Source organism: Pelophylax lessonae, assembly GCF_965119305.1.
Source record: "Pelophylax lessonae genome assembly, chromosome: 3".
NCBI lineage: Eukaryota > Metazoa > Chordata > Amphibia > Anura > Ranidae > Pelophylax > Pelophylax lessonae.
This window is the reverse complement of record NC_138770.1, coordinates 304,350,887-304,377,323: the sequence shown is the minus strand read 5'-3', so window position 1 is coordinate 304,377,323 and position 26,437 is coordinate 304,350,887. Positions and strand designations below refer to the sequence as shown.

The 26,437-nt window shown below is 43.6% G+C and overlaps 1 protein-coding gene across 2 annotated transcripts in view; it reads left to right on the top strand.

The window, feature by feature from the left end:
• The first annotated feature begins 4,239 nt into the window (after window positions 1–4,239).
• Window positions 4,240–26,437, top strand: part of LOC309551762 (receptor-transporting protein 2-like) — a 30,510-nt gene continuing 8,312 nt past the window's right edge. Inside the window, exons 1-2 of one of the 2 annotated variants that reach the window (XM_082252455.1) lie at window positions 4,240–4,282; window positions 9,710–9,895. In XM_082252455.1, the coding sequence (XP_082108581.1) occupies window positions 9,714–9,895 (182 nt within the window). In that variant the 5' untranslated portion in view covers window positions 4,240–4,282; window positions 9,710–9,713. Of the gene's footprint in view, window positions 4,283–9,696; window positions 9,896–26,437 lie in introns of both variants that reach the window. The other variant, XM_082252454.1, reaches the window with a different exon arrangement.

Sequence of the window (26,437 nt, the reverse complement as noted above, 5' to 3'; positions counted from 1 at the left end):
ATTTGTCAACAATCACTGCATTCACTGTACTGTCAGCAGTTGTTGTACATGCACCAGGTTCTCTGCTGCCAACTAAACCTAGTTTGCAGCCGTGGCCAGAAGTTTTGAGAATGACACAAACAATAATTTCCACAAAGTCTGCTGCTTCATTGTTTTTAGATCTTTTTGTCAGATGATACTAAAGCATACTGAAGTCTAATTACAAGCATTGAAAAGTGTGAAAGGCTTTTATTGACAATTACATTACGTTTATGCAAAGAGTCAATATTTGCAGTGTTGACCCTTCTTTTTCAAGACCTCTGCAATTCACCTTGGCATGCTGTCAGTCAACGTCTGGTCCACATCCTGACTGATGACAGCCCATTCTTACATAATCAATGCTTGAAATTTGTCAGAATTTGTGGGGTTGTTTTTGTTCACTCGCCTCTTGAGAATTGACCACAAGTTCTCAATGGGATACGGGTCTGTGGAGTGTCCTTGCCATGGACCCAAAATGTCAATGTTTTGTTGCCCAAGCCACTTAGTTATCACATTTGCCTTATTGCAAGGTGCTCCATCATGCTGGAAAAGGCATTTCCTCACCAAATTGTTCTTGAATGGTTCGGAGAAGTTGCTCTTAGAGGATGTTTTGTACCATTCTTTATTGATGTCTGTGTTCTTAGGCGAAATTGTGAGTGAGATCACTCCTTTGGCTGAGAAGCAACCCCACACATGAATGGTCTCAGGATGCTTTACTGTTGGCATGACACAGGACTGATGGTAGCTCTCACCTTTTCTTCTCCAGACAAGGTTTTTTCTGAATGCCTCAAACAATCAGAAAGGGGATTCATCAGAGAAAATGACTTTACCCCAGTTCTCAGCAGTCCAATCCCTGTACCTTTTGCAGAATAGCAATCTGTCCTTGATGTTTTTCTTACAGAGAAGTAGCTTTTTTGCTGCCCTTCTTGACACCAGGCCATCCTCCAAAAGTCTTCTCCTCACTTTGCATGTAGATGCACTCACACCTGTTTGCTGCCAATACTGAGCAAGCTCTGCATGGTACCCTGATCCTGCAGCTGAATATAGGAGACAGTCCTGGCGCTTGCTGGATTTTCTTGGGTGCCCTGAAGTCCTTTTCACAAGTGCAGTGGACATTTTTTTATGGGATTAGGTTAATTTTCAAGGCAAAGAGAGACTTTGCAACTAATTGCAATTCATCTGATCACTGGTCATAACATTCTGGAGTATACGCAAATTGCCATCATAAAAACAGAGGCAGCAGACTATGTGAAAATTAATATTTGTGTCATTCTCAAAAACTTTGGGCCACGGCTGTATATAGAGCACAATCGTTCATTGGGTGGCTATGTTTGCCCACTCCACTCCACTCCAGTCCGACATCCTTCTATTGAAAAACTAATGGAGATGGACAGAAAATTGTCAACTAAATAACAAATCCTTTCAGATGCATGTACTGTTTGGGTATTCTGACAGCTGGTGACGCCAGCAGTCAGAATACAATAGTTGCAGCAGTAGATTTGTTAATCTACAATGTTTAATGTGGTTTGAGTAGTTTGTTAAATTTTTTTTTGTTCAGCCTGCAAGGACCAGCTAACAGCAGGTTTTGGCAATGATACATTCAAATATGTGCAAGCCACAGGAATGTAGAAAATACTCGACACATTCTGGTGGCTGAAGGCCTGCAGTGTCTAGTATGGCCTTGGCCCATAAATAAATACAATTTTATTGTGCAGGTGAATAAAAAGACTGTTTTTTATGTGATTACAGGTTCTCTTTAAAGCGACAGTGTCACTATGTTGTTCTAAGAAAACGACACCAACTCAGTGAAAGGAGATAATGTATACTTGGCTCTCTGATGCTCCATGTCTTAAAAACTCCACCACATTACTTTAAGTAGTATTCAACCCTCCGAGTTTTATTTTTAGTGTAACACATTCAGCACAATGAAATAAACATTCCCCGATAAACTATTTGTTCAAATTCTTACCCCAGCACTTGCGATCCACAACTTTCATTGCTGCTGACTCCTGCACTCTTTGTGTTGCTTCCCTGAGCTTCCAGTCTTCACAAGAAAAAAGGTAATGGTGGGCAGTGCAGTCCCAAATCAATCTGTTAGCTTGAGGAAGGAAGAAGGGACAACGAAAAGGGAGGAGCAGGGAAGTGCCTTGCTATCCTACGCTATGGGGCTGCGTGTTTCTAATGGTGCATGCAGGGTAGGGAGACACAACTCTAGTCCCTGCATGCAAGCATGGCTCCATTGGATGCTGCAAGAGAAAGGAACCATTCGAGACATGAAAGTTGGCACAGCAGTTGTGATACCAGCCTTAAAGCTTAAATCACTGATGCATCCCATACTAGCACATTATGAGAAACTTCCTTTAGAATGAAGCCCTCCCGTGCCAGGATATCACCAAGAGACAGCTGACATCTTCCCCCAATCTTCCTTCTGGGTTCGCAGCCCCTGGCTACATAAGTGGCAAAGGATGTGATGATGTCACTCCTGTGCATGTGCCCTGTAGCCGCCGTTTCTGGCACGGCTCTGAAGGTCTGGCACTGTAAGCAGGACCTTCAGAGTGCATGCACCGATGAGGTCATCATACTCAGCAAGTGGAAAATCACCTTCTGGATGTGTCAAATATCTGCTCTCACACCAAGTACTGTGATTTCTCCTGCTGGTTTCTACATCGCTACAGGTTTTAAGGACTGACAGAAGTGTCAAATACCTGCCAGAGATCTGTGTGTGTAGAGCTTTAAGACACAGGCTGCCAGCGAGGTAAGTATAAATCATTTAACATTTCAGTTAGTGTAGTTTATCCTGCAACGCATAGTGGTTTATTTACTAAAAGTGGATAGTGAAAAATCTGGTGCAGCTCTCCATATAAACCAATCAGCTTCCAGGTTTTATTTTCAATACTTAATTGAATAAGCTGAAGTTAGAAGCTGATTGGCTACCATGCACACCTACACCAGATTCTAAGTGCACCAGTTTTAGTAGATCTACCTGTAGCACCCTCCTAGGTAGGTGCTAGTGAGAGAGTATATTTTCTGGCTCTGTCTGCCTATCAGAGGAGCAGCAGGCACATCTATATTGCTTTTCTTCTAGCAGAGAGCAGGATCAGTGAGTTAGGTCTGCTCAGTGTGCTCAGTGTGTGATTCATTGGGTCTAGAGAGTGTTTCACACTGGTCCAATAGGGAGGCATTTTTGACAGTGGGAGGAAACCTGACCAATGGGTACATAGATATTGATACAGTCCTGGTGATTGGCGTAAACCGGCTGTCCTGGTGCATTCTAGGATACTGTATAAAATCCAGGAGCACATGTTCTGTGGGGTCTTTGGCTGGTGAGCAAAGTCCCAGGGGGAGGGTGGCGGCTGCCTCCTCCTCTGTAGCAAGTGACATGTGGCATCAGGAGGTCGTCCTGAGGGCCAGAGGAACGGAGCTGAACCCAGGAGGGCTGACTGAGGGGGGGGGGGGAGACACTGGAGACCCTGGAAAAACAGCATTGTGAGTACAGGGGATCATGCCAAGGGGCCTGACCTGGGGGGGCCACCACGGAGTAGGATAGTCAGAGGACGGGTGTCAGTGGTCGAGAAAGAGGATGCTAGGAAAGTGTCCTGAAGAGAATTTAGTTCATCAAGTCATCTTGATAGAGACTTAACCAAAATTCACCTAAGTGGCAGGGTTAATTAACAGCCTGACTGTATCGAGAATTAGAAGTCCTCCATCTTGTGAATAGTTAATTTGGAGTATCCCACTATTCCCTTCTCACATCCCTATTTAAAATAAAACACCAAAAACAACTACATATCCATGGACTGATTATTGACTAAGCCAAGAATAAAGTGTTAAATTGTGAATGCCAGCATTGCTAATGGTAACCCAGGGGGACCCGAAAGTGTAATATCCAGCAGTCCTCAAGGGGGCAGTGCTACATACCCCATAGTCACAGAGTCACTTTAAGACAAAGTCACATACAGTTTATATTAATATAATAGTGTCAGACCATCATGTGCTTATGAGTGTTTAATAACATGGGTGTCTTAGTAATACAGCTGATGATGTGCCATTTCTTCCACCTCATTTATGCTCTATTGAAGCTAGTGGAGTTAATGATAAATTGCAGCAGACTGAAATGGTTTCAGTTTCCATTCCCTTCTCAGACTGCTGACTTATTGGGAGTGGATTGTCTACATGAATAACATTACATTCTCTGCACTTCACATAGAGAGAGAGAGAGAGAGAGAGAGAGAGCTACCATAACACACCAGTATCTAGTATTCTGGTATGTATACTGCAATTTTATCCTTCATTTAATGATTTTTATCATTGTTCATACTATAGAACATCTTAATTAAATTGATGAGGTAGACATTGCAAAGCAGTTTGCTACATATTCATTTTGTGTCCTGCAAATTTAGCGCAATGTTCTAGGTGGACTAGTTTAAAATAAATATTGTTAATGTGAGTTATTATTTTTATGGGGGTAGCTTGTAAAACGTGGCAAAGAGTTAGAGGGGAGGGTATGGGCATTAAATGTGTACACACTAGGGAGTACTTACTTTTGATATATTTTGTTTCCAGTATATATATATATATATATATATATATATATATATATATATATATATAAAACATCTACGTATTACATAGTGATACTTGAGATAAACTTATCTTTACTAGGGGTACCAAGGTTGCCAACTGTACATTAAATTACGGACAGTTTATCAATAAAAGACATCCTGCTCCCGTTTGTGATTGCTTATGCTCAGGGGCAAGCGCTAGTAAAGAACATCGACTGCTAGTAAAAGTAGACTGCCCATGTGCAGTTCCAAAGCTCCACCAACCTAGAATGATATCACTGTAACCATGGCTGGGCCTGGAGTTTGTACAGAATGGCTTCTGAAAAGTCCATCTGCCTCTATCTTCTTTCCAGTCAAGCAACCAGCCAGAATAGTGTCACAGCTTACTAGTAGGGATGGGCTGAACGACCCCCTTTTCGGTTCACACCAGAACTTTCGAACATCATGAATGTTTGCAACCGAATAACGAACCCCATTGAAGTCTATGACGTGAACTGGAAAAAACAAAAGTGCCCATTTTGAAGGCATTTATGCAAGTAATTGGGCATGCCATGGTTATGGGGGGTCCGGGTACTGCACTGGGAGACATGTATTAATGAAAAAAAAGTTTGTAAAAAACATCATTTTTAAATGAGTAGTGATTTACTGATGCCTAAAGTGAAAGCATAAAAAAAAGAAATAACAATAAAAATGAAAAATCCCTTTTAATATAGTGCCTGGGGGTCCCCTTAGTCTACCTGTAAAGTGTCACATCTATACTGTGTCAAAGCCAAAAAAAATGACATTTTCCCTGCAAGCTTTCTTTATTGTGTAAACAATGGCTTGGGGAGCCAGTCTGTATGATGAGGTCACAATGTAGTACACTGGGAACAAGATTAGTGTTTTTTTGGATAAATTCTGTTGTCTCTTCTGTAGACTTTGGATAGAAGTAACGCACAGAAATATATTGCATAAAACGTATACTAACGCACAGAAATATCCTGCATTAAACGTGCAATAAAGCACAGTAATATACTGCATTAAACATGCAGTAATGCACTGAAATATACTGTGGTAAATGGCACGAACGCACTGAAATATACTGCGTTAAACGACACGTAACACACTGAAATGAATGCGTTAAATGCCACTAAATGCACAGATATATACTTCATTAAACGTGCACTAACACACTGAACTATAGTGCAGTAAACCTGCCCTGACAAAACAAACTGACACTAAAGTAAAAATTAATGGTCACTCACTAGACTCACTGAGCCATCACTAGATTCACACTAAAGTAAAAATGAACGTTTACTACACTCACACTGACTGAACTATCACTAGATTTACACTAAAGTGACACTAAAGTAAAAATGAATGGTCGCACTACATTCACACTGATTGAACTATCACTAGATTCACACTAAACTGATATTCTACACTGACAATAGAATCAGAATAGCACACTATAGCACACTAACTCTCTAGTAGCACTGAACAGAGCCCTGTTCTATCTCTCTCCACGCTGATATCACACTACAAATGGCTACTATTGAAAGATTACTTTTATAGTGTGGGGTGGGACTAAGAGCAATGAGCCATGATTGGATAGAGTCATCATTACTTTCTCCAATCATGGCTCTGACAGTGCTCTGTGCCCTGATTGGGCAAAGCTTTCATTGCTTCAGCCAATCAGGGCTTCCAATGCACTGTGCGGTAGCGCAGTGCATTGTGGTCAATCAGCGGGCCGAACAAACATTCGAACACCCCAATAATTCATCAAACGAGCGAACAGCCAGTGTTCAGCCCGAGCTCATGCTCAGGCCAGAAACATTTGCCCATCCCTACTTACTAGGTAACTCCACTTAAAAGTTACATCTGTTGCCAGAAATGGACATTCACAGGTTTACAGTGACACCCTTCTTTCGAATATGATTAACTACCACAGCTATTAGATGTCAGTTGATTACCCAAGAACAATTAATTCAGCATAGAGATATGACTTGCTGAACAACAGGTTCAGAATACAGGGAATAGCAGAGGATGGATGGGGTATGCCTTAAAATAAGATATAACCCAGTAGATTTCACTACTTTTTGAGTCTGTAACTATCCCCAGGACCTGGGGACCTTTCATTCTGCACTTTTATTTATATATCTGTGAATAGTATGCTTTTTCATATAATACATATAGTGCAATTGTTTTGTTTTGGGACATAGTATTCATGGCATCTTGGCAAAATACAATCTTGAAAACTAATCTGTGAAAGACTGACCTTATTCACTGTCCTGTTTAACATGTGCCAATTAAAAATATATATATTTGTTTAGTGGGGAGCAGCTTCATTAAAAAGGTTTAAAGGGCAGCATTAAAAATACACAACTCCTATAAAAAAAACATGCTGGTGGGAAGGCTTAAACCCTGCAGATGAGGTGGCACACCTGTACGATGTACTAAAGCAAAAGTGGCACAAAGAAGACAGGTTTTTCCTTAACATCCATACATGACCCTTATTCAAGAGGAGGGTCCGTTATGGATTGTAAGGAGACACACAACAAATTAAAAACAAAGGAAAAACGGCACGAGGCTTCCTTAAAAAAAAAATTTATACCAGATTCTTAATTCAGATTCCTAATTCTTCTTCAATTCCAAACAAAAACAATAAAAACAGTCTGAGGTCCCCCACAAAATTCATATTGGACCCTTATCAGAGCATGCACGGGAAGGAGTATGCACTTTGACTCGCAAACTATACCAGGCCACATGCCCTCAACATAGGGAGGGTGTCTTGCCAAGAGAGGAACCGGCAAAGCAATCCTGTCCTCTTATTGATGGTGATGATCATGTTTGGTCAATGACGTCACCTGGTATCCCTCTTTTATATTCAGCTGCCAGGCCAAGAAATGTAATTTATGGTCCATTCATCAGGAGCACATCTTCTCGGCTGTCAGTGTGTTTTGTTTCTGTGGGCTGGCATGTGTTGTTCATTGAGATTAATGTACAGTGGGTACGGAAAGTATTCAGACCCCCTTAAATTTTTCACTCTTTGTTATATTGCAGCCATTTGCTAAAATCATTTAGGTTCATTCTTCTTCCTCATGAATGTACACATAGCACCCCATACTGACAGAAAAACACAGAATTGTTGACATTGTTGCAGATTTATTAAAAAAGAAAAACTGAAATATCACATGGTCCTAAGTATTCAGACCCTTTGCTGTGACACTCATATATTTAACTCAGGTGCTTTCCATTTCTTCTGATCATCCTTGAGATGTGTTTGATTATACTGATTGGACTTGATTAGGAAAGCCACACACCTGTCTATATAAGACCTTCCAGATCACAATGCATGTCAGAGCAAATGAGAATCATGAGGTCAAAGGAACTGCCTGAAGAGCTCAGAGACAGAATTGTGGCAAGGCACAGATCTGGCCAAGGTTACAAAAAGATTTCTGCTGCACTTAAGGTTCCTAAGAGCACAGTGGCCTCCATAATCCTCAAATGGAAGATGTTTGGGACGACCAGAACCCTTCCTAGAGCTGGCCGTCCGGCCAAACTGAGCTATCGGGGGAGAAGAGCCTTGGTGAGAGAGGTAAAGAAGAACCCAATGATCACTGTGGCTGAGCTCCAGAGATGCAGTCAGGAGATGGGAGAAAGTTGTAGAAAGTCAACCATCACTGCAGCCCTCCACCAGTCGGGGCTTTATGGCAGAGTGGCCCGACGGAAGCCTCTCCTCAGTGTAAGACACATGAAAGCCCGCATGGAGTTTGCTAAAAAACACCTGAAGGACTCCAAGATGGTGAGAAATAAGATTCTCTGGTCTGATGAGACCAAAATAGAACTTTTTGGCCTTAATTCTAAGCAGTATGTGTGGAGAAAACCAGGCACTGCTCATCACCTGTCCAATACAGTCCCAACAGTGAAGCATGGTGGTGGCAGCATCATGCTGTGGGGGTGTTTTTCAGCTGCAGGGACAGGACGACTGGTTGCAATCGAGGGAAAGATGAATGCGGCCAAGTACAGGGATATCCTGGACAAAAACCTTCTCCAGAGTGCTCTGGACCTCAGACTGGGCCGAAGGTTTACCTTCCAACAAGACAATGACCCTAAGCACACAGCTAAAATAACGAAGGAGTGGCTTCACAACAACTCCGTGACTGTTCTTGAATGGCCCAGCCAGAGCCCTGACTTAAACCCAATTGAGCATCTCTGGAGAGGCCTAAAAATGGCTGTCCACCAACGTTTACCATCCAACCTGACAGAACTGGAGAGGATCTGCAAGGAGGAATGGCAGAGGATCCCCAAATCCAGGTGTGAAAGACTTGTTGCATCTTTCCCAAAAAGACTCCTGGCTGTATTAGATCAAAAGGGGGCTTCTACTAAATACTGAGCAAAGGGTCTGAATACTTAGGACCATGTGTTATTTCAGTTTTTCTTTTTTAATAAATCTGCAACAATGTCAACAATTCTGTGTTTTTCTGTCAGTATGGGGTGCTATGTGTACATTCATGAGGAAGAAGAATGAACCTAAATGATTATAGCAAATGGCTGCAATATAACAAAGAGTGAAACATTTAAGGGGGTCTGAATACTTTCCGTACCCACTGTAGATATTCTATTCAATATTCTATATCCCTGGACGGCCTCCCAAGCACAAGTACCCTCCCCATGTTGAGGACATGTGGCCTGGCATGGTCTGGCCAGTCAGGCTTCATGCTCTGGCAAGGGTATGGTTTTTTGAGGAGGACCCCACTACCAACCAATGACTGTGCAGTTTCTGGAATCCTAGCAACCAATGACATCATTGACGTAGGATGTGGGAGGGCAGAAGATGGCCACAGGTTGCTAGCTGGCACAACATCCTTGGTGGCTGCCAGCATCATAGCAACAAATGATGCTTGCAGCCTGCACCATAGAAATTTGTCATTTAGTGGCATTAGTAATATCAAAACTAAATGAATGACTTCTGGCTGCAGTAGCCATCAGAATTTTGTGTGGGTAAGCACACCAAATCTGGAGATTTAGTTATTTTGACATCAGATATTGTATTACTAATCTGTGAAGGAATAATGTATGGTATGAAAATATTGGGGAAGCAATTACAATATAACATGATCAAATTTATTTCTAGTGTTTTTTGTCAGAGAAATGCCCAGGGAACTATCTGGAAACATCTGGATAGACATTTTTGATGATCTGCAAGAGACAGAGCTGGAGCAAAGGTATGGAAAAACCTGGATTCTGCAGTTCAACTACCGTTTGAAAGCTACTCTAACCCAGGAACAGAGACAAAATGGCTGGAAGATATCACAAACCACCACTAATGCCAGGTAATAGCCTATAAATCCCCATTTCTGTTAATGCCTGTGTGTATATGCATGAGGTAAAGCAACATGTCACCAGGATGCCTTCATCTTCATTTGGCGGAACTTGCCTTCCATCAGAATATAAAAAGTGAATACGTTGTTTTGGGGCAACACAGCAAAGCAAAATGACAATAAATAAGTTCAAACAGAAGTCTGAATACCAATTTCAGATCAATAGAAAGACCAAAAAATATGCAATGTGATGGCTACATATGATTCTCTATGACTAAATGAAGGATGGCACACAAACAACTGGCTATGTGCTAAAAAAAACAATTAAGTACTGTCCAAGATACTTGTTTTTTTTAAATGCACTAACATCTTAATTTTCAGGACAAGCTTTTCGGGTGTACCTCTTCTTCAAGGTCCAAGTAGTACTAATACACAAAGTTTTAGCAGAATGTTAAGAGCCGGTTCACACTGAGGCGACACGACTTCGGGGGACGACCTGTGAAGTCGCGTGCACCGCTGTGCACCGCTGTGCACCGCGACTTCGGCGCGACTTGCAGGGACTTCACATAATGGAAGTCTATGCAAGTCGCTCCGAGGTCGCCCCAAAGTAGTACAGGACCCTTTTTCTAAGTTGGAGCGACTTGTGTCGCTCCTATTAGAACGGGTCCTGTACTACTCAATGGACCGCGACTGACCGCGACTTGTCAGGCTGACAAGTCGCCTGACAAGTCGCGGCAGTGTGAATGGGCTCTAAGACATTCTCTGAGAAAAAAAAACACACAGTCATACACAACAATGATAATTAAACTTGGATAGTTAGGGAGATAAGGCAAGGAAAAGAGTATGGACTGGGGAGGAAGAAAGAGTCACGGGGGTGATACTGGTAATAAATATTTTAGATAGTGATTTAGAAAACTGAGGTCCTCATGTAGTCCATTATCTTTTGTGTCAAATAGAATTGTCGTCAGTTCAAAAGTTTTCTTTTCCTGAGTAGTTTTGAAGTTCTGTTTAATCACTTGGCGCCAGGCACTGAAAATTCCTCTATACGTCCCGGTGTACTTCTTGGTTTGGCAGAGCGCATGCGTGCACCCCCTGCTGACTGGTGCTGTGATTGGACACAGCATGAGTTTGTCAGCAGGGTACAGCCAATGATTATGGCTGTACACCTACTGATCGGCTGTGGCCAATCACAGCACAGAGTTCTGTGTTGGCAAACTCTGAGTTCAGGGAGCAGCCAGATCTGTTAGTGCCGGTTCACACTAACGCGGCATGACTTGCGGGGCGACCTGTGAAGTCGCGTGCACCGTGACTTCGGCGCAAATTGCAAGGACTTCATATAATGAATGTCTATGCAAGTCGCTCCGATGTCCCCCCGAAGTAGTACAGGAATCTTTTTCTAAGTTGGAGCGACTTGAGTCGCTCCTATTAGAACGGTTCCCGTAGCACACAATGGACCGCGACTTGTCAGGCTGGCCAGTCGCCTGACAAGTCGCGGTAGTGTGAATGGACACTAAGTAAAAGTAGTACACATTACACTTGTTAGGCATGCAGTTAAGCCCTTGATTTCCCCTTGATGTTAATTCCTTCCTAGCCAGTGTCATTATTACAGTGGACAGTATTATCACTGATCACTGTATTAACCTCTTCAATACCAGGTACATTTACCCCCTCCTAAACAACCTTTAACACAGCGCTGACTAATATTCAAATCAGGTATTGCTATATGCAATCACAAATCATCAACACCTATGCCAATATAAATTTACAGTCCCAAATAGTGTATACTGTATGGAAGCCCTCCTGGGTATTTAAACAGCAGAGTTCAGCCTTGCTCTTCTCCTACTTGGTTCTTCTCTCCCAGTATCCTTATATTTCTCCTATTTCCTCGTATACCTCCAATAAAATGCAAGGGGACAAAGAGGGGGAACTCTCATGACGCAGCATTGTTCATTTAAAAAATAGGTTTAAACACATTAAACACTCACATTGAATAGATGTCAAAAACCACATGTAAAGACCAGAAACGCCGCCACAGTGTGCATTCCACAGGCTGGAAATGACGGCACCGGATGTCCCACCCAACATACATTTTGCCCAGCCAATCTGGCGTCTTCAGGAGCAGGAAGTCCCCTTGTACACCTACCCTTATATAGTCCATGCTCCGTCTACTACACACAACTAAACCCTACTGTTTTCTGTAATCAGCCTCTTTCTTTACCTAATTTCCCCTTGCGTGTAGTGATTTCCCGGCATATCCGCCCTCTTCATAGCGATCTTTTTATACAACATCATAATTGTAAAGTCTTGTTTGTTTAAAAAACAAAAAAAATAACAAACATGTTATACTTCCCTCCTCTGTGACAGTTGGTTTTGCACATAGCAGCCCGGATTCTCCTTTTCTTGGGTCCCTCTTCGCTGCTCCTGGCCCCTCCCTCCTATTGAGTGCCCCAACAGCAAGCAGCTTGTTATAGGGGCACCCGTGCCAAGCTGCAGCTCTGTGCGTCCATTCAGATACAGAGCCATAGTTTGCCCCTCTCTCTCTCTCCTGATTGGCTAACTGACTTTGATTGACAGCCGTGGGAGCCAATGGGGCCACGGCTGTGTTTCAGCCAATCAGGAGGGAGAGTCCCGGATGACCGAGGGACTCGTAGACATTGCTGGACAGAGATGGGCTCAGATAAGTATTAGGGGGGCAGAGGGGGGCTGATACACACAGAAGGCTTTTTATCCTAATCCATAGAATGCATTAAGATAAAAAACCTTCTGACTTTACAAATCTTTTAAAATATATGAACAAAACCTTCATATTAAAACACTTATTGTTATTTCTACACTCTCTAATACTGGCTCTTCCGTGTATCTGTATTTAGTGCCATCTAGTGTTTAAATTCATATATATATATATATATATATATATATATATATATATATATATATATATATATATATATATATATATATATATATATTATTACCTGCATTAACATATCTATATTAACAAATATTACCTTTTGTACATTTCTATTGCTGTCGTCCTTATAATATTACAGGTTGTTATATTAAGGATGGTATATAGAAAAATTGTTATACAATTTGCTACTACTCAGTCAATTATGTTTAATGTCTACTCAATAATTAGTAATAAAGCAATTCAGAGCTATTGAGTTTTAATTTTTTAATAAATGCTTAAATATTTTTACATTTGATATATATATATATATATATATATATATATATATATATATATATATATATAAATATGTATGTATATCTTTACCCCCCTCGTGCCCAGGCCAGGCCAGCTTTCAGTACTGTCACACTTCCAATGACAATTGCGCGGTCATGCAACACTGTACCCAAACTACATTTTTCTAATTTTGTTCACACAAATAGAGTTTTCTTTTGGTAGAATTTAATCAGCACTGGATGTTTTATATTTTGCTAAATAAACAAAAAAAAAGAGACTGAATATTTTGAAATCAAATGTGTTTTTCTTCATTTCTGTTATAAAATTTTGCAAATAAATAATTTTTCTTTATAAATTAAGCCCAAAATGCATTCTGCTATATTTCTTTGGTGAAAATAACACCAATCAGTGTATATTATTTATTCTGTGTTAAAGTTATAGTCCAAAAATTCAGGTATACAGTATATCTGAAACAACAATCTAATTTCTTGAGGTTCTAAAATGCCAGGACAGTAGAAATACCTAAATAACCCCTTTTTGGAAAGTAGACAGTTTAAGGTATGTAGTAAGAGGCATGTTTTTTTTTTTTTTTTTTTTTAAGTTGTAATTTTTGTCCTTATTTCTTGGAAAATTAAGAAATAAAAAAAAAATATTTTCACAATTCATTTTGTTTTTACTGTCACCAGTGAAATACAGCGTCATCATATAACTGGTGTGGCAGTGACCAGGGACACTGACCGGTGAAAAAAAAAAAAAAAATACCCTCCCAGCCAGTGTCTGTTAGTGCCAGATTGCCCACCCCACTATAAGTCTCTGATCACCGCCATAACCAGTATAGCATCTATAGCTGCTTAAATTCCATTATATAAACACTGCTTAAAAAAAATTAAACAAACACTTTTTATTCAGAGTTCAGCATCAATCAGTTAAACTCCTCTGATATTGATCTGGTTAGATAAGTATCAGAGGGGGTTGTTAACTAGTTTCAGCTGCTTTGGTGTTCATGAAATTAACAACAGGTGCACTAGATGGGCAACAATGAGACAACCTCCAAATCAGGAATGGTTTTACAGGTGAAGGCCACTGACTTTTTTTCCCCTACTCACCTTCTCTGACTGTTTTTCACTGGTTTTGCATTCGTCTAGGGTCAGTCTCACGACTAGTAGCATGAGGCAAAACCTGGACCCTATAGAGAGGTTGCACAGGCAGTCCAACTCCCCCAGGATGGCACATCTATACCTGCCATTGCCAGAAGGTTTGCTGTGTCTCCCAGCACAGTCTAAAGAGCATGGAGGAGATTCCAGGAGACAGGCAGTTGCTCTAGGAGAGCTGGACATGGCTGTAGAAGATTCTCAACCCATAAGCAGGACAGGTATCTGCTCCTTTGTGCATGGAAGAACAGGATGAGCACTGCCAGAGCCCTACAAAATTACCTCCAGAGGGTCACTGGTGTAAATGTCTCTGACCAAACAATCAAACAGACTTGATGAGAGCGGCCTGAGGGCCCAACATCCTCTAGTGGGCCCTGTGCTCACTGCCCAGCATTGTGGAGCAAGAGTATGCAGCCAGTTCTTGGAGGATGCAGGAATTGATACCATTGATTTGCCCTCATGCTCGCCTGACCTAAATCCAAAAGAACACCTTTGGGACATTATGTTTTGGTCCACCTGACACCGCCAGGTTGCATCTCAGTCTGTTTAGGAGCCCAGTGATGCCCTGGTCCAGATCTGGGAGGAAAAACCCCAGGACACCATCCGTCATCTCATTAGGAGCATGACCGATGTTGTCAGGCATGCATGCAAGTACATGTGGGGTGATACAAACTGAGTACCATTTTGAGTTGCTGCAATAAAATTTCAGCAAAATGGACTAACCTGCTGCATCATTTTTTCACTTTGATTTTTGGGGTGTCTTTGAATTCAACCCTCTGGAGGTTGATCATTTTTATTTCCATCAAATTATGTGGCATCCTTTCATCCCTAAAACATTACCCAGTCCATATCAGTATAGATATCTAGCATGACATTTTTACCCTTTGAGATCTGATGTGTTTTTAAAAGTGTTCCTTTAATTTTTTTGAGCAGTGTAGTTTGTAAACGCTATAACTTTATCACAAACCAACTGGACAGGAACATGAATAGGCTGCACAAAATGTGCCACTCCAAAACGCACAAAAAAACACATATGCACTGTCACACCTGAATACCTGTAAACTGAGCATTACCCAGGATATGGTACATTGTGTAGCTTGCACTGAGGGGAATTTGTACAAAGAAAGACAGTATGAACTACAAACCAGTAGTGAGATACTACAAATTGTAATTATCATGTGCAAAGTGAAAGGCCTTACCCCAGCACTTGCAGTTTGCCACTTTTAACCTCCCTAGCGGTATTCCCGAGTGTGGCTCAGGGTTAATATAGTGTACCAAAAGCAGTAACCCTGAGCCACATTCGGGATTACCCCAGAAGCACACTCACCTTCCCTGCGGATGTGCGTGGTTTGTTGCTCGAAAAGAGATGACAGTGGAAAGAAAATAAGAAAAGAAACCAGATTCTATTGTCCCGATTGGGACGTTGGACTTTGTGCAGTCCCATGTTTCAAAATATTTCATACCCGAGATGTTTACTGAACCTTTATTACGGTGACTATTAATATCGCACCCCTTGTTTGTACATATTTCAGTGTTTTTGGTTTGATTATATTATTGAATAAAATGTATTATTATTATATTATAATTTTACGATTTTGTGTTTCAAACTTTATCATACCCGGGATGTCTACTAGACTCTTGTTTGGACAGATTTAAGTGGGTTAGTCCTAAGAATTACAGGCTTAAATTATATAAAACAACAGATTTCCATGTAAAACAATGTACCGCTTTTAGCACCAAAATTCTGACATAATCAGACCGCCAGCGAGGTTAATAGAGAAAATCTTTGTCTATGCAACTTTTAATACTTCTGCTCTCTCAGTGCTGCTTACCTAAAACTCCTGGTCTTTACAGGCAAGAGTTAACAGCGAACAGTGTAGTCTCTAGTCTGTCTGTTCGTTTGGAGAAGGGAGAAGCAGGAGAGTGTCTTAGGTTCTCATAGGGGCACACAACTCCAGTCCCTGCTAGCAAGGCTTGCGCCATAAAATAGTGCAAGAGAAAGAAGCTACTAAAGCCTGGTAGACACAATCAGATTATCAGATGAATAGTCGTCCATTTTTTGTTGCATGCTAGTCTCATATCAAATGTAAAGAGATTACTCAATGTACAAAAATTTTCGTACGACAGAATACAACTTCAGAAGTGAAGTCATGTGTTGAATTGTTTTGTATGTATTTTTTCCTGACAGACTCCATGGCAGCATACGTTCGGGTAGCCCCGCCTCCTCTCCTACCCTATTGGACCCCACTCCCATAAATCTTTGCTCCCTTTCAGCATCCATGTTCCTTTTTTGTCCTCCTCAAGCATATAGTGATGCGTTACTACAAGCGGCCTATATATATATATATATATATATATATATATATATATATATATATATATATATACTGGAAGCAGGATTGGGTCAGCATGGAGCCTCCGCTAAGCCCTTTGCCCTTTGCTCTTAGCAGGGTATGGAGGGGGCAATCGAAGAGACCCTCTGCAGGAGCTTTGTGGTCTGGCCAAGAGAGCCCAGCGGCTGTGGGTGGCCCACTATTGCCCGAAGATAGCCCGGTGTTGCGTCTCCTTGCTCCAGGGGGCAGGGTGGTAAGCCCTGTTATGGGATCTGTTGTTTCCTCTTTATTTAAATGTTTCTTTCTTTTATGTTTGTCTCCTTTATATTGCCATTGTCATGCTATTTTCCCTTGTTTTTTAATGCTAGGTGCCTGGGAAGTTATTAAATACAGTCCGGGTTGCCCTTTTGTTTTTTTGGTACAAGTTAACTCCTTTTCCGGTTCCTTACCTCATGAGCATTTGCTGCATTCGGTCCGGCCGCAGCCGCGATTGCGCCCGCCGCTTCCGGGTTGCGCAGACGTTCTTTGTTTTTTTCCATTTGTGATTAAGTCAAGAAAGGGACTTATTTCTGTGCCTTAAGTATGGAGTCGTCTCCGCCCCCTGGTGGCCAGCCCGCTCATACCAGGTATGTTCAAGGAAAAGAGGGGGGCAGGGAGGCTTTGATCTATCTATGGCCATTGTCTCTTGCTATGTTTTGTCTGTCTGTCTCCAGCTCTTCTAGGTCTGATCAGCAGCACAATGCATGCAGAGAAGATAGGCATTTAAAATCGCAGCACCGGCACTCCTCATCCAGGTCCAGGCGCAAATCCCCTCATAGTCCGGGGCGCGAGGGCCAGTCTTCTTCCGCTAAACATCATGGCCTCTCAGAGCGTCCTCATGGAAGGAAATGCTGGGGATGTGGTATACAGGTTCCGGACGGTACATCCCTCTGCAACCACTGTTATGTCCAAGCAACGGGCGAACGGGAAAACTCAGACCAGCACATAGAAGACGTGGTGCGCAAGGTCCTCAAGGACTCTCTGGCCAAGCTTCATTGTCCAAGTGCATCAGCAGGGCCGTCTCGCTCGCCAGAGGGAGATAATCTGGGTCAAGACCCATTAGAATCTTCTCATCCCAGCCACCCTTCTATCCTTCCCTCGGATTCTGATTCTGAAACGGATGACTCCTGTCTGGGGTTTGAATTCAGTCTTGTTTCCCCCTTGGTAAGAGCTGTAAGGGAAGCTCTTGATTGGGAGGATCCTGCAGTCTCCCCCCCGAAGCAGAAGAAATTCTTCAAGCAATTGTGTAAGGAACGCTTGAATTTTCCATTCCTAGGGGAGTTGGGAAATATCATCACCGAGGAATGGAGCAAGGTCGAGAGAAAAAACTCTATGCTTACTAAAATGGGGAAACTATACCCATTCAAGCAGGAAGAAGTGAAGCATTTGGAGTCTCCACCTCTGGTGGACGCCGCGGTGATGAGGCTTGTAAAGCATGTTACCCTACCAATGGAAGACACAGTGTCCTTCAAGGATCCTCTGGAGAGGAGAATTGATGCTGACTAGAGTTGAGCGGACACCTGGATGTCCGTGATCGGCGGGTTCGGCCGAACTTAAAAAAAAAGTCCGGGTCCGTGTCCCGGACTTTTGCCAAACTTTTCCCGGACACCGAACCCCATTGAAGTCAATGGGGACCCGAACCTTCAGGCACTAAAATGGCTCTAAAACACCAATGGAAAGGGCTAGAGTGCTGCAAATGGCAGCAAAACGTAATTAAGAGCATGGCAAGTGCTCTGCAAACAAATGTGGATAGGGAAATAACTTAAAACAACAAAAAAAAATAAACTGAAAAATAAAACAATGTTCTTCATCTCGGAAGGACGAGGCCCATATGGAGTAGGAGGGAGGTTGAGGTGGTGGTGGATGTGGCGGTGTCAAAGGCGTGCGCACAGGGTGTGCCGGGTGTACCTGGGCACACCCTAATCACCTAGGGCACATAGCATTATCGCTCTGTTTGCCAGTGAGGAGATGGGAAAGATCTCCCTCGGACCTGCTCTGCTCTATTTCTCTTTGCCAGCAGGGAGAGTAATCGATCGGGGCCATGTACATGTAGGCAAACACATGCATGTGTATTTAAACTTTGGGGTGCACACCCTAATGCAATAGGCTGCGCACACCTATGGGCGGTGTAGGTGGAAGCGGCGGTGGAGAAGGACCAGGGCCGGATTAAGAGCATCATGGGCTTGGTGCTGAGGATTTTGAAGGGCCTTAAGGGCCGTGCCTTGGCATGCACCCAGAGGAGGAAGGGTGCAGCCATGCATGCCTAATTCAACATGGGATGCTGTCTCTGAACCCCATAAACACATCCATGCATCGGCAACTGTCCCTCCTTGTCCGGCCTTCGTGCTGTGTGGGGAGGTTCTGAGGGAGCTGCCTGGGGAAGCGAGCATAGAAGCCAGACTTCTGTGTTTACAAGTGACAGAGAAGCGGTAACAGTGAATATGGCCAACCCGGGGCCTATATTAAGGTAGGGGCCTGGAGCTGCAGCTCCAATAGCCCCTATGTTAATCTGGCCCTGAGGAGGACGAGGTAGCCAACACTGCTTTTTTTCAGAAATTTTAAATGAGGGTACACCCCAAAAGAGTGAGAAAGAGCAAAAATAGAACAATGGCTGGGTAAGGTCGGTATCCATCGCTATTCTGCACAAGGTACGGAAAAGTCCCGTGGGATCCATGCCTGGTTCATTTTAATGAACGTGAGCTTGTCCACATTGTCTCTGGACAGGCGGCTGCGCTTGTCTGTGATAACGCCCCCAGCCGTGCTAAATACCCGTTCAGATAATACACTGGCTGCAAGGCACGCCAGCACCTCCAATGCGTAAAGGGCAAGCTCAGGCCATGTGCCCAACTTGGAGACCCAGAAGTTGAAGGGGGCAGACCCGTCATTCAGTACGTCTAGGCGTGTGCACACATACTGCTCCACCATGTTGGTGAAATGCTGCCTCCTGCTAAGACGTTCCATATGAGCTGCTGGTGCTGCTGTTTGTTGTGGCGTGCTGACAAAGCTTTTCCACATTTCGGCCATGCTAACCCTGCCTTCTGAGGTGCTGGCGGTGCCCTGGTTGCGTTGGCGACCTCTTCCTCCTCCTCCTCCTCCTCCTCGTCTGCCTTGGCCTTGTGCTTCCACTGTGGCCCCGCTGTCAGGTGGGAATGCCAGCAGCATCGCGTCTACCAGCGTGCGCTTGTACTCGCGCAGTGAGTGAATTAAGGACGGTACGTTGTCCTTGTAACGGGGATCCAGCAGCGTGGCCACCCAGTAATCAGCACAAGTTAGAATGTGGGCAACTCAGCGGTCGTTGTGGAGACACTGCAGCATGTAATCGCTCATGTGTGCCAGGCTGCCCAGAGGCAACGAAAGGCTGTCCTCTGTGGGAGGTGTATCGTCTGTGTCCTCTGTATCCCCCCCAGCCACGCACCAGTGATGGCCATAAGCTGGCCTGGGTGCCACCCTGCTGTGAACATGGTTCCATCTCCTCCTCCAGCTCCTCCTCCTCATCCTCCTCATCCTCCAGAACTGTGCCCCTGCTGGACAATTGTGTCCCTGGTGTTTGTGTGTGCAGGAACCCACCCTCGGAGCCCCTTGTGAATGACTGCCCTGAAAGCCTTGGAAATGTTACCTCTTCATCCTCCTCCTCCTCCTCATCCTGTGCCACATCCTCTTCCATCATCGCCCGAATATTTTTTTCAAGGAGGCATAGAAGTGGGATAGTTAAGCTGACAACGGCGTCATCGTCACATATGAGGTGGTGAGCGGGAAGGCCGAAGTTACGCTGCAGCGCTGACAGGCGAGCAGCAGCAGGGTGAGAACGCCGAAAGTGCGCACAGACGGCCCGCACTTTCTGCAGCAGCTCTGACATATTGGGGTAGTTTTTAAGGAACCTCTGCACCACCAAATTCAGCACATGCGCCAGGCAAGGGGTGTGCATCAAACCGGCTAGGCCCAGAGCTGCTATGAGATTTCGCCCGTGATCGCACACCACCAGGCCGGGCTTGAGGCTCGCTGGCAGCAACCACTCATTTGTCTGCTGTTCCATGCTCCTCCACAACTTCTGCGCGGTGTGTGGTTTTTTCCCCCAAACAGGCAAGTTTTAAAACTGCCTGCTGTCGTTTACCCCTGGCCGTGCTGAAGTTGGTGGTGAAGGTGTTACGCTGTCTGGATGAGGAGGCGGTAGAGGATGAGGAAGCGGAGTAGGAGGAGTTAGGAACAGGAGGCAAACTGAAGCGCCCTGCAATCCTCGGTGGTGGAAGGACATGCGCCAAATTGCTATCCGCCTCAGGCCCATCCGCCACTGCATTTACCCAGTGTGCCGTTAGGGAGATATAACACCCCTGACCGTGCTTACTGGTCCACGTATCGGTAGTTAGGTGGACCTTGCCACAGATGGCGTTGCGCAGTGCACACCTGATTTTTTCCCCCACTTGGTTGTGCACGGAAGGGATGGCTTGCCTGGAAAAGTAGTGGCGGCTGGGCACGACGTACTGTGGGACAGCCACCGACATAAGGTTTTTAAAACTGTGCGTCTCCACCAGACGGAATGACAGCATTTCAAAGGCCAAGAATTTTGAAATGCTGGCATTCAGGGCTAGGGATCGCGGGTGGGTAGGGGGGTACTTCCTCTTCCTCTCAAGTGTTTGGGAGATGGAAAGCTGAACGCTTCTACGGGACATTGTGGAGATGGTTGGTGACCCAGGTGGTGGTGTTGCTGACAGATCGTCTGTTTGCGGGGTGGCAGGTGCCGGTATCACTACAGATGTGGCTGGAGCGGCCGAGACTGCAGCAGAAGAGGAAGCAGGATGAGCCAGAGACCTTTCTTGGTTTTGAAGGTGTCTACTCCACTGCAGCTCGTGCTTTGCACTTAGATGCCTGATCATGCAGGTTGTGCTCAGGTTGAGAAGGTTTATGCCTCGCTTCAGGCTCTGATTGCACAAGGTGCAAACCACTCGTGTCCTGTCATCAGCACATTTTCTAAAGAACTTCCACGCTAGAGAACTCCTTTGAGCTGGCTTTGGTGCGCTCGTTCCCTTGCTGCGTTGGGCAGTAGCAGGCGTAGTGTCTAGGGCACGGCCGCTCCGCTTCTGCACCATGCTCCCTCTTCTGCTGGGCTGTTGGCTCTGTGCGACCACCGCCTCTTCCTCCAAACTACTCAGGTCACCTGCATGACCTTCATTCCATGTGGGGTCGAGGACCTCATCGTCCTCCACATCATCTTTCACCCAGTCTTCACCCCTGCCCTCCTTGTCGGTCTCCACAATTCTGAACGCCGCAGCAGTTGGCACCTGCGTTTCGTCATCATCGGAGACGTGCTGCGATGGTCCTTGCATGTACTCATCTTGAGAAATAAGTGGTTGGGCATCACTGCACTCAATCTCTTCCACTTCTGGGGCAGGGCTAGGTGGATGGCTCTGGGAAACCCTGCTGACAGAGTCATCAAAAAGAAGAAGAGACTGCTGTATGGCTTGGGGCTCAGACTGCTTGCCTGATTTGCAAGGGGGTGAGGTGAAAGACGGTTGGACATCAGCTGCAGGTGCCAACTCTGACCTTTCTGCAGTAGACTGGGTGGGAGACAATGTGAAGGAACTGGAGGCACTGTCAGCAGCAAACCAATCTACTATCGCCTCTACGTGTTCTGGCATCATCACTTCTAGAGGCGTATGATACCCTACCAAATACTGATGCAGGTTCTGTCGCCTACTAACACTTGAGGAAGGTGTTTCACTTGTGCGTGTAGCTGGCACAGATCGACCACGTCCTCTCCCTGCAACAGGAGCTCTACCAGCAGCACCACGACCCAGGCCACGGCCTCTATTTGACAGTCTCCTCATATTTCTGTAATTTAAGATCTTGCCCTAGAAAGGTGTTTATTGAATAGCGGAACAAAACAACAACAGTATCGCACGGGTGTATCTCACAGTCAAATATGCAAACTATGCCGCAATTTAATGTTCTTTACCCCAAAAGGGTGTATATTGAATAGCGGAATAGGAAAAAGGATAAAAACAGTGTATCTCACACGTACAAACACAGACTAGGCCCCGATTAAATTTTTTTGTACCCTACAGGGAGGATGAGGAAGAGGAGTAGGAGGAGTTGGGAACAGGAGGCAAACTGAAGCGCCCTGCAATCCTTGGCGGTGGAAGGAGATGCGCCAAACAAATTTAAAAGGTGTATCTCACACGTACCGATACAGACTATGCCGTAATTTAATTTTTTACACTCCAAAAGGGTGTATATTGAATAGTGGAATAGGAACAATTTTATAATACGGTGTATCTCACACGTACAAACACAAACTAGGCCCCGATTACAATTTTTTGTACCCTAAAGGCAGGATGAGGAAGAGGAGTAGGAGGAGTTGGGAACAGGAGGCAAACTGAAGCGCCCTGCAATCCTCGGCGGTAGAAGGAGATGTGCCAAACAAATTTAAAAAGGTGTATCTCACATGTACCAATACAGACTATCCCGCAATTTAATTTTTTACACTCAAACAGGGTGTATATTGAATAGCGGAATAGGACAAATTTTACAAAACGGTGTATCTCACACGTACAAACACAAACTAGGCCCAGATTACAATTTTTTGTACCCTAAAGGCAGGATGAGGAAGAGGAGTAGGAGGAGTTGGGAACAGGAGGCAAACTGAAGCGCCCTGCAATCCTCAGCGGTAGAAGGAGATGCGCCAAACAAATTTAAAAAGGTGTATCTCACATGTACCGATACAGACTATCCCGCAATTTAATTTTTTACACTCAAACAGGGTGTATATTGAATAGCGGAATAGGACAAATTTTACAAAACGGTATATCTCACACGTACAAACACAAACTAGGCCCCGATTACAATTTTTGTACCCTAAAGGCAGGATGAGGAGTAGGAGGAGTTGGGAACAGGAGGCAAACTGAAGCGCCCTGCAATCCTCGGCGGTAGAAGGAGATGCGCCAAACAAATTTAAAAAGGTGTATCTCACATGTACCTATACAGACTATCCCGCAATTTAATTTTTTACACTCAAACAGGGTGTATATTGAATAGCGGAATAGGACAAATTTTACAAAACGGTGTATCTCACACGTACAAACACAAACTAGGCCCCGATTACAATTTTTTGTACCCTAAAGGCAGGATGAGGAAGAGGAGTAGGAGGAGTTGGGAACAGGAAGCAAACTGAAGCGCCCTGCAATCCTCGGCGGTAGAAGGAGATGCGCCAAACAAATTTAAAAAGGTGTATCTCACATGTACCGATACAGACTATCCCGCAATTTAATTTTTTACACTCAAACAGGGTGTATATTGAATAGCGGAATAGGACAAATTTTACAAAACGGTGTATCTACACGTACAAACACAAACTAGGCCCCGATTACAATTTTTTGTACCCTAAAGGCAGGATGAGGAGTAGGAGGAGTTCGGAACAGGCAGGAGGCAGACTGAAGCACCCTCAAATCCTCGGCAGTATGAGATGAGCCCCAAAAATTGGAAAGGTGTATCTCACACGTACCGACACAGACTATCCCGCAATTTAATTGTTTATACCCAAAGGTTTTGATTAAATAGCGGAATAGAAAATATGATATCAAAAGGTGCATGTATCTCACACGTACCGACACAGACTATCCCGCAATTTAATTGTTTATACCCAAAGGTTTTTATTGAATAGCGGAATAGAAAATATTATCAAAAAAAGTGTATGTATCTCACACGTACAGAACCAGACTAGGCCCCAATTACTATTTTTTGTACCCCCAAAGGCAGGATGAGGAGTAGGAGGAGTTCGGAACAGGCAGCACCCTCAAATCCTCAGAAGTATGAGATGCACCCCAAAAATTGGAAAGGTGTATCTCACACGTACCAACACAGTCTATCCCGCAATTTAATTGTTTATACCCAAAGGTTTTTATTGAATAGCGGAATAGAAAATATTATCAAAAAAAGTGTATGTATCTCACACGTACAGAACCAGACTAGGCCCCAATTACTATTTTTTGTACCCCCAAAGGCAGGATGAGGAGTAGGAGGAGTACGGAACAGGCAGCACCCTCAAATCTTCAGAAGTATGAGATGCACCCCAAAAATTGGAAAGGTGTATCTCACACGTACCAACACAGACTATCCCGCAATTTAATTGTTTATACCCAAAGGTTTTTATTGAATAGCGGAATAGAAAATATTATCAAAAAAAGTGTATGTATCTCACACGTACAGAACCAGACTAGGCCCCAATTACTATTTTTTGTACCCCCAAAGGCAGGATGAGGAGTAGGAGGAGTTCGGAACAGGCAGCACCCTCAAATCCTCGGAAGTATGAGATGCACCCAAAAATTGGAAAGGTGTATCTCACACGTACCAACACAGACTATCCCGCAATTTAATTGTTTATACCCAAAGGTTTTTATTGAATAGCGGAATAGAAAATATGATATAAAATTGGTGTGATTTATCAATAGCACATGTGAACAGCAGTGTCTTATATCATTCAGCTCTGCTGCAGGCTATGGAGGGAAAAAAAAAAATTCCCCTTTTAAGTTTGTAATTTTTAACTAGATTAGTACAGACTATGCCACAATTTAATTTTTTTAACCCAAGGCTGTATATTGAATAGTGGAATAGAAAAAAGTGTATGATTTTTGAAACCACTCAATAATAGCACATGTGAACACACACAGCAGTGTATTATCACAGTCAGCACAGCAGCACTGAAGGAAAAACGCTGCACACAGTGACTGATAGAAAAAGACTTTTCTCCCTCCTCCTCAGTGGGCAAAAAAGATTGTTTTCACTGCACCCCACACACAGCAAAATCGATGTGGACCAGCTCTGCTGCAGGCTATGGAGGGAAAAAAAAATTCCCCTTTTAAGTTTGTAATTTTTAACTAGATTAGTACAGACTATGCCACAAATTAATTTTTTTAACCCAAGGGTGTATATTGAATAGTGGAAAAGAAAAAAGTGTATAACTTTTGAAATCTCTCAATAATAGCACATGTGAACACAGAAGTGTATTATCAGAGTCAGCACAGCACAGCACTGAAGGAAAAACGCTGCACACAGTGACTGATAGAAAAAGACTTTTCTCCCTCCTCCTCAGTGGGCAAAAAAGATTGTGTTCACTGCACCCCACACACAGCAAAATCGATGTGGACCAGCTCTGCTGCAGGCTATGGAGGGAAAAAAAAATTCCCCTTTTAAGTTTGTAATTTTTAACTAGATTAGTACAGACTATGCCACAATTTAATTTTTTTAACCCAAGGGTGTATATTGAATAGTGGAATAGAAAAAAGTGTATAACTTTTGAAATCTCTCAATAATAGCACATGTGAACACAGCAGTGTATTATCAGAGTCAGCACAGCACAGCACTGAAGGAAAAACGCTGCACACAGTGACTGATAGAAAAAGACTTTTCTCCCTCCTCCTCAGTGGGCAAAAAAGATTGTGTTCACTGCACCCCACACACAGCAAAATCGATGTGGACCAGCTCTGCTGCAGGCTATGGAGGGAAAAAAAAAAATTCCCCTTTTAAGTTTGTAATTTTTAACTAGATTAGTACAGACTATGCCACAATTTAATTTTTTTTAACCCAAGGGTGTATATTGAATAGTGGAATAGAAAAAAGTGTATAACTTTTGAAATCTCTCAATAATAGCACATGTGAACACACACAGCAGTGTATTATCAGAGTCAGCACAGCACAGCACTGAAGGAAAAACGCTGCACACAGTGACTGATAGAAAAATACTTTTCTCCCTCCTCCTCAGTGGGCAAAAAAGATTGTGTTCACTGCACCCCACACACAGCAAAATCGATGTGGACCACTGACACCTGCCTATCTCCAGCCTCTCCCTAAAAGG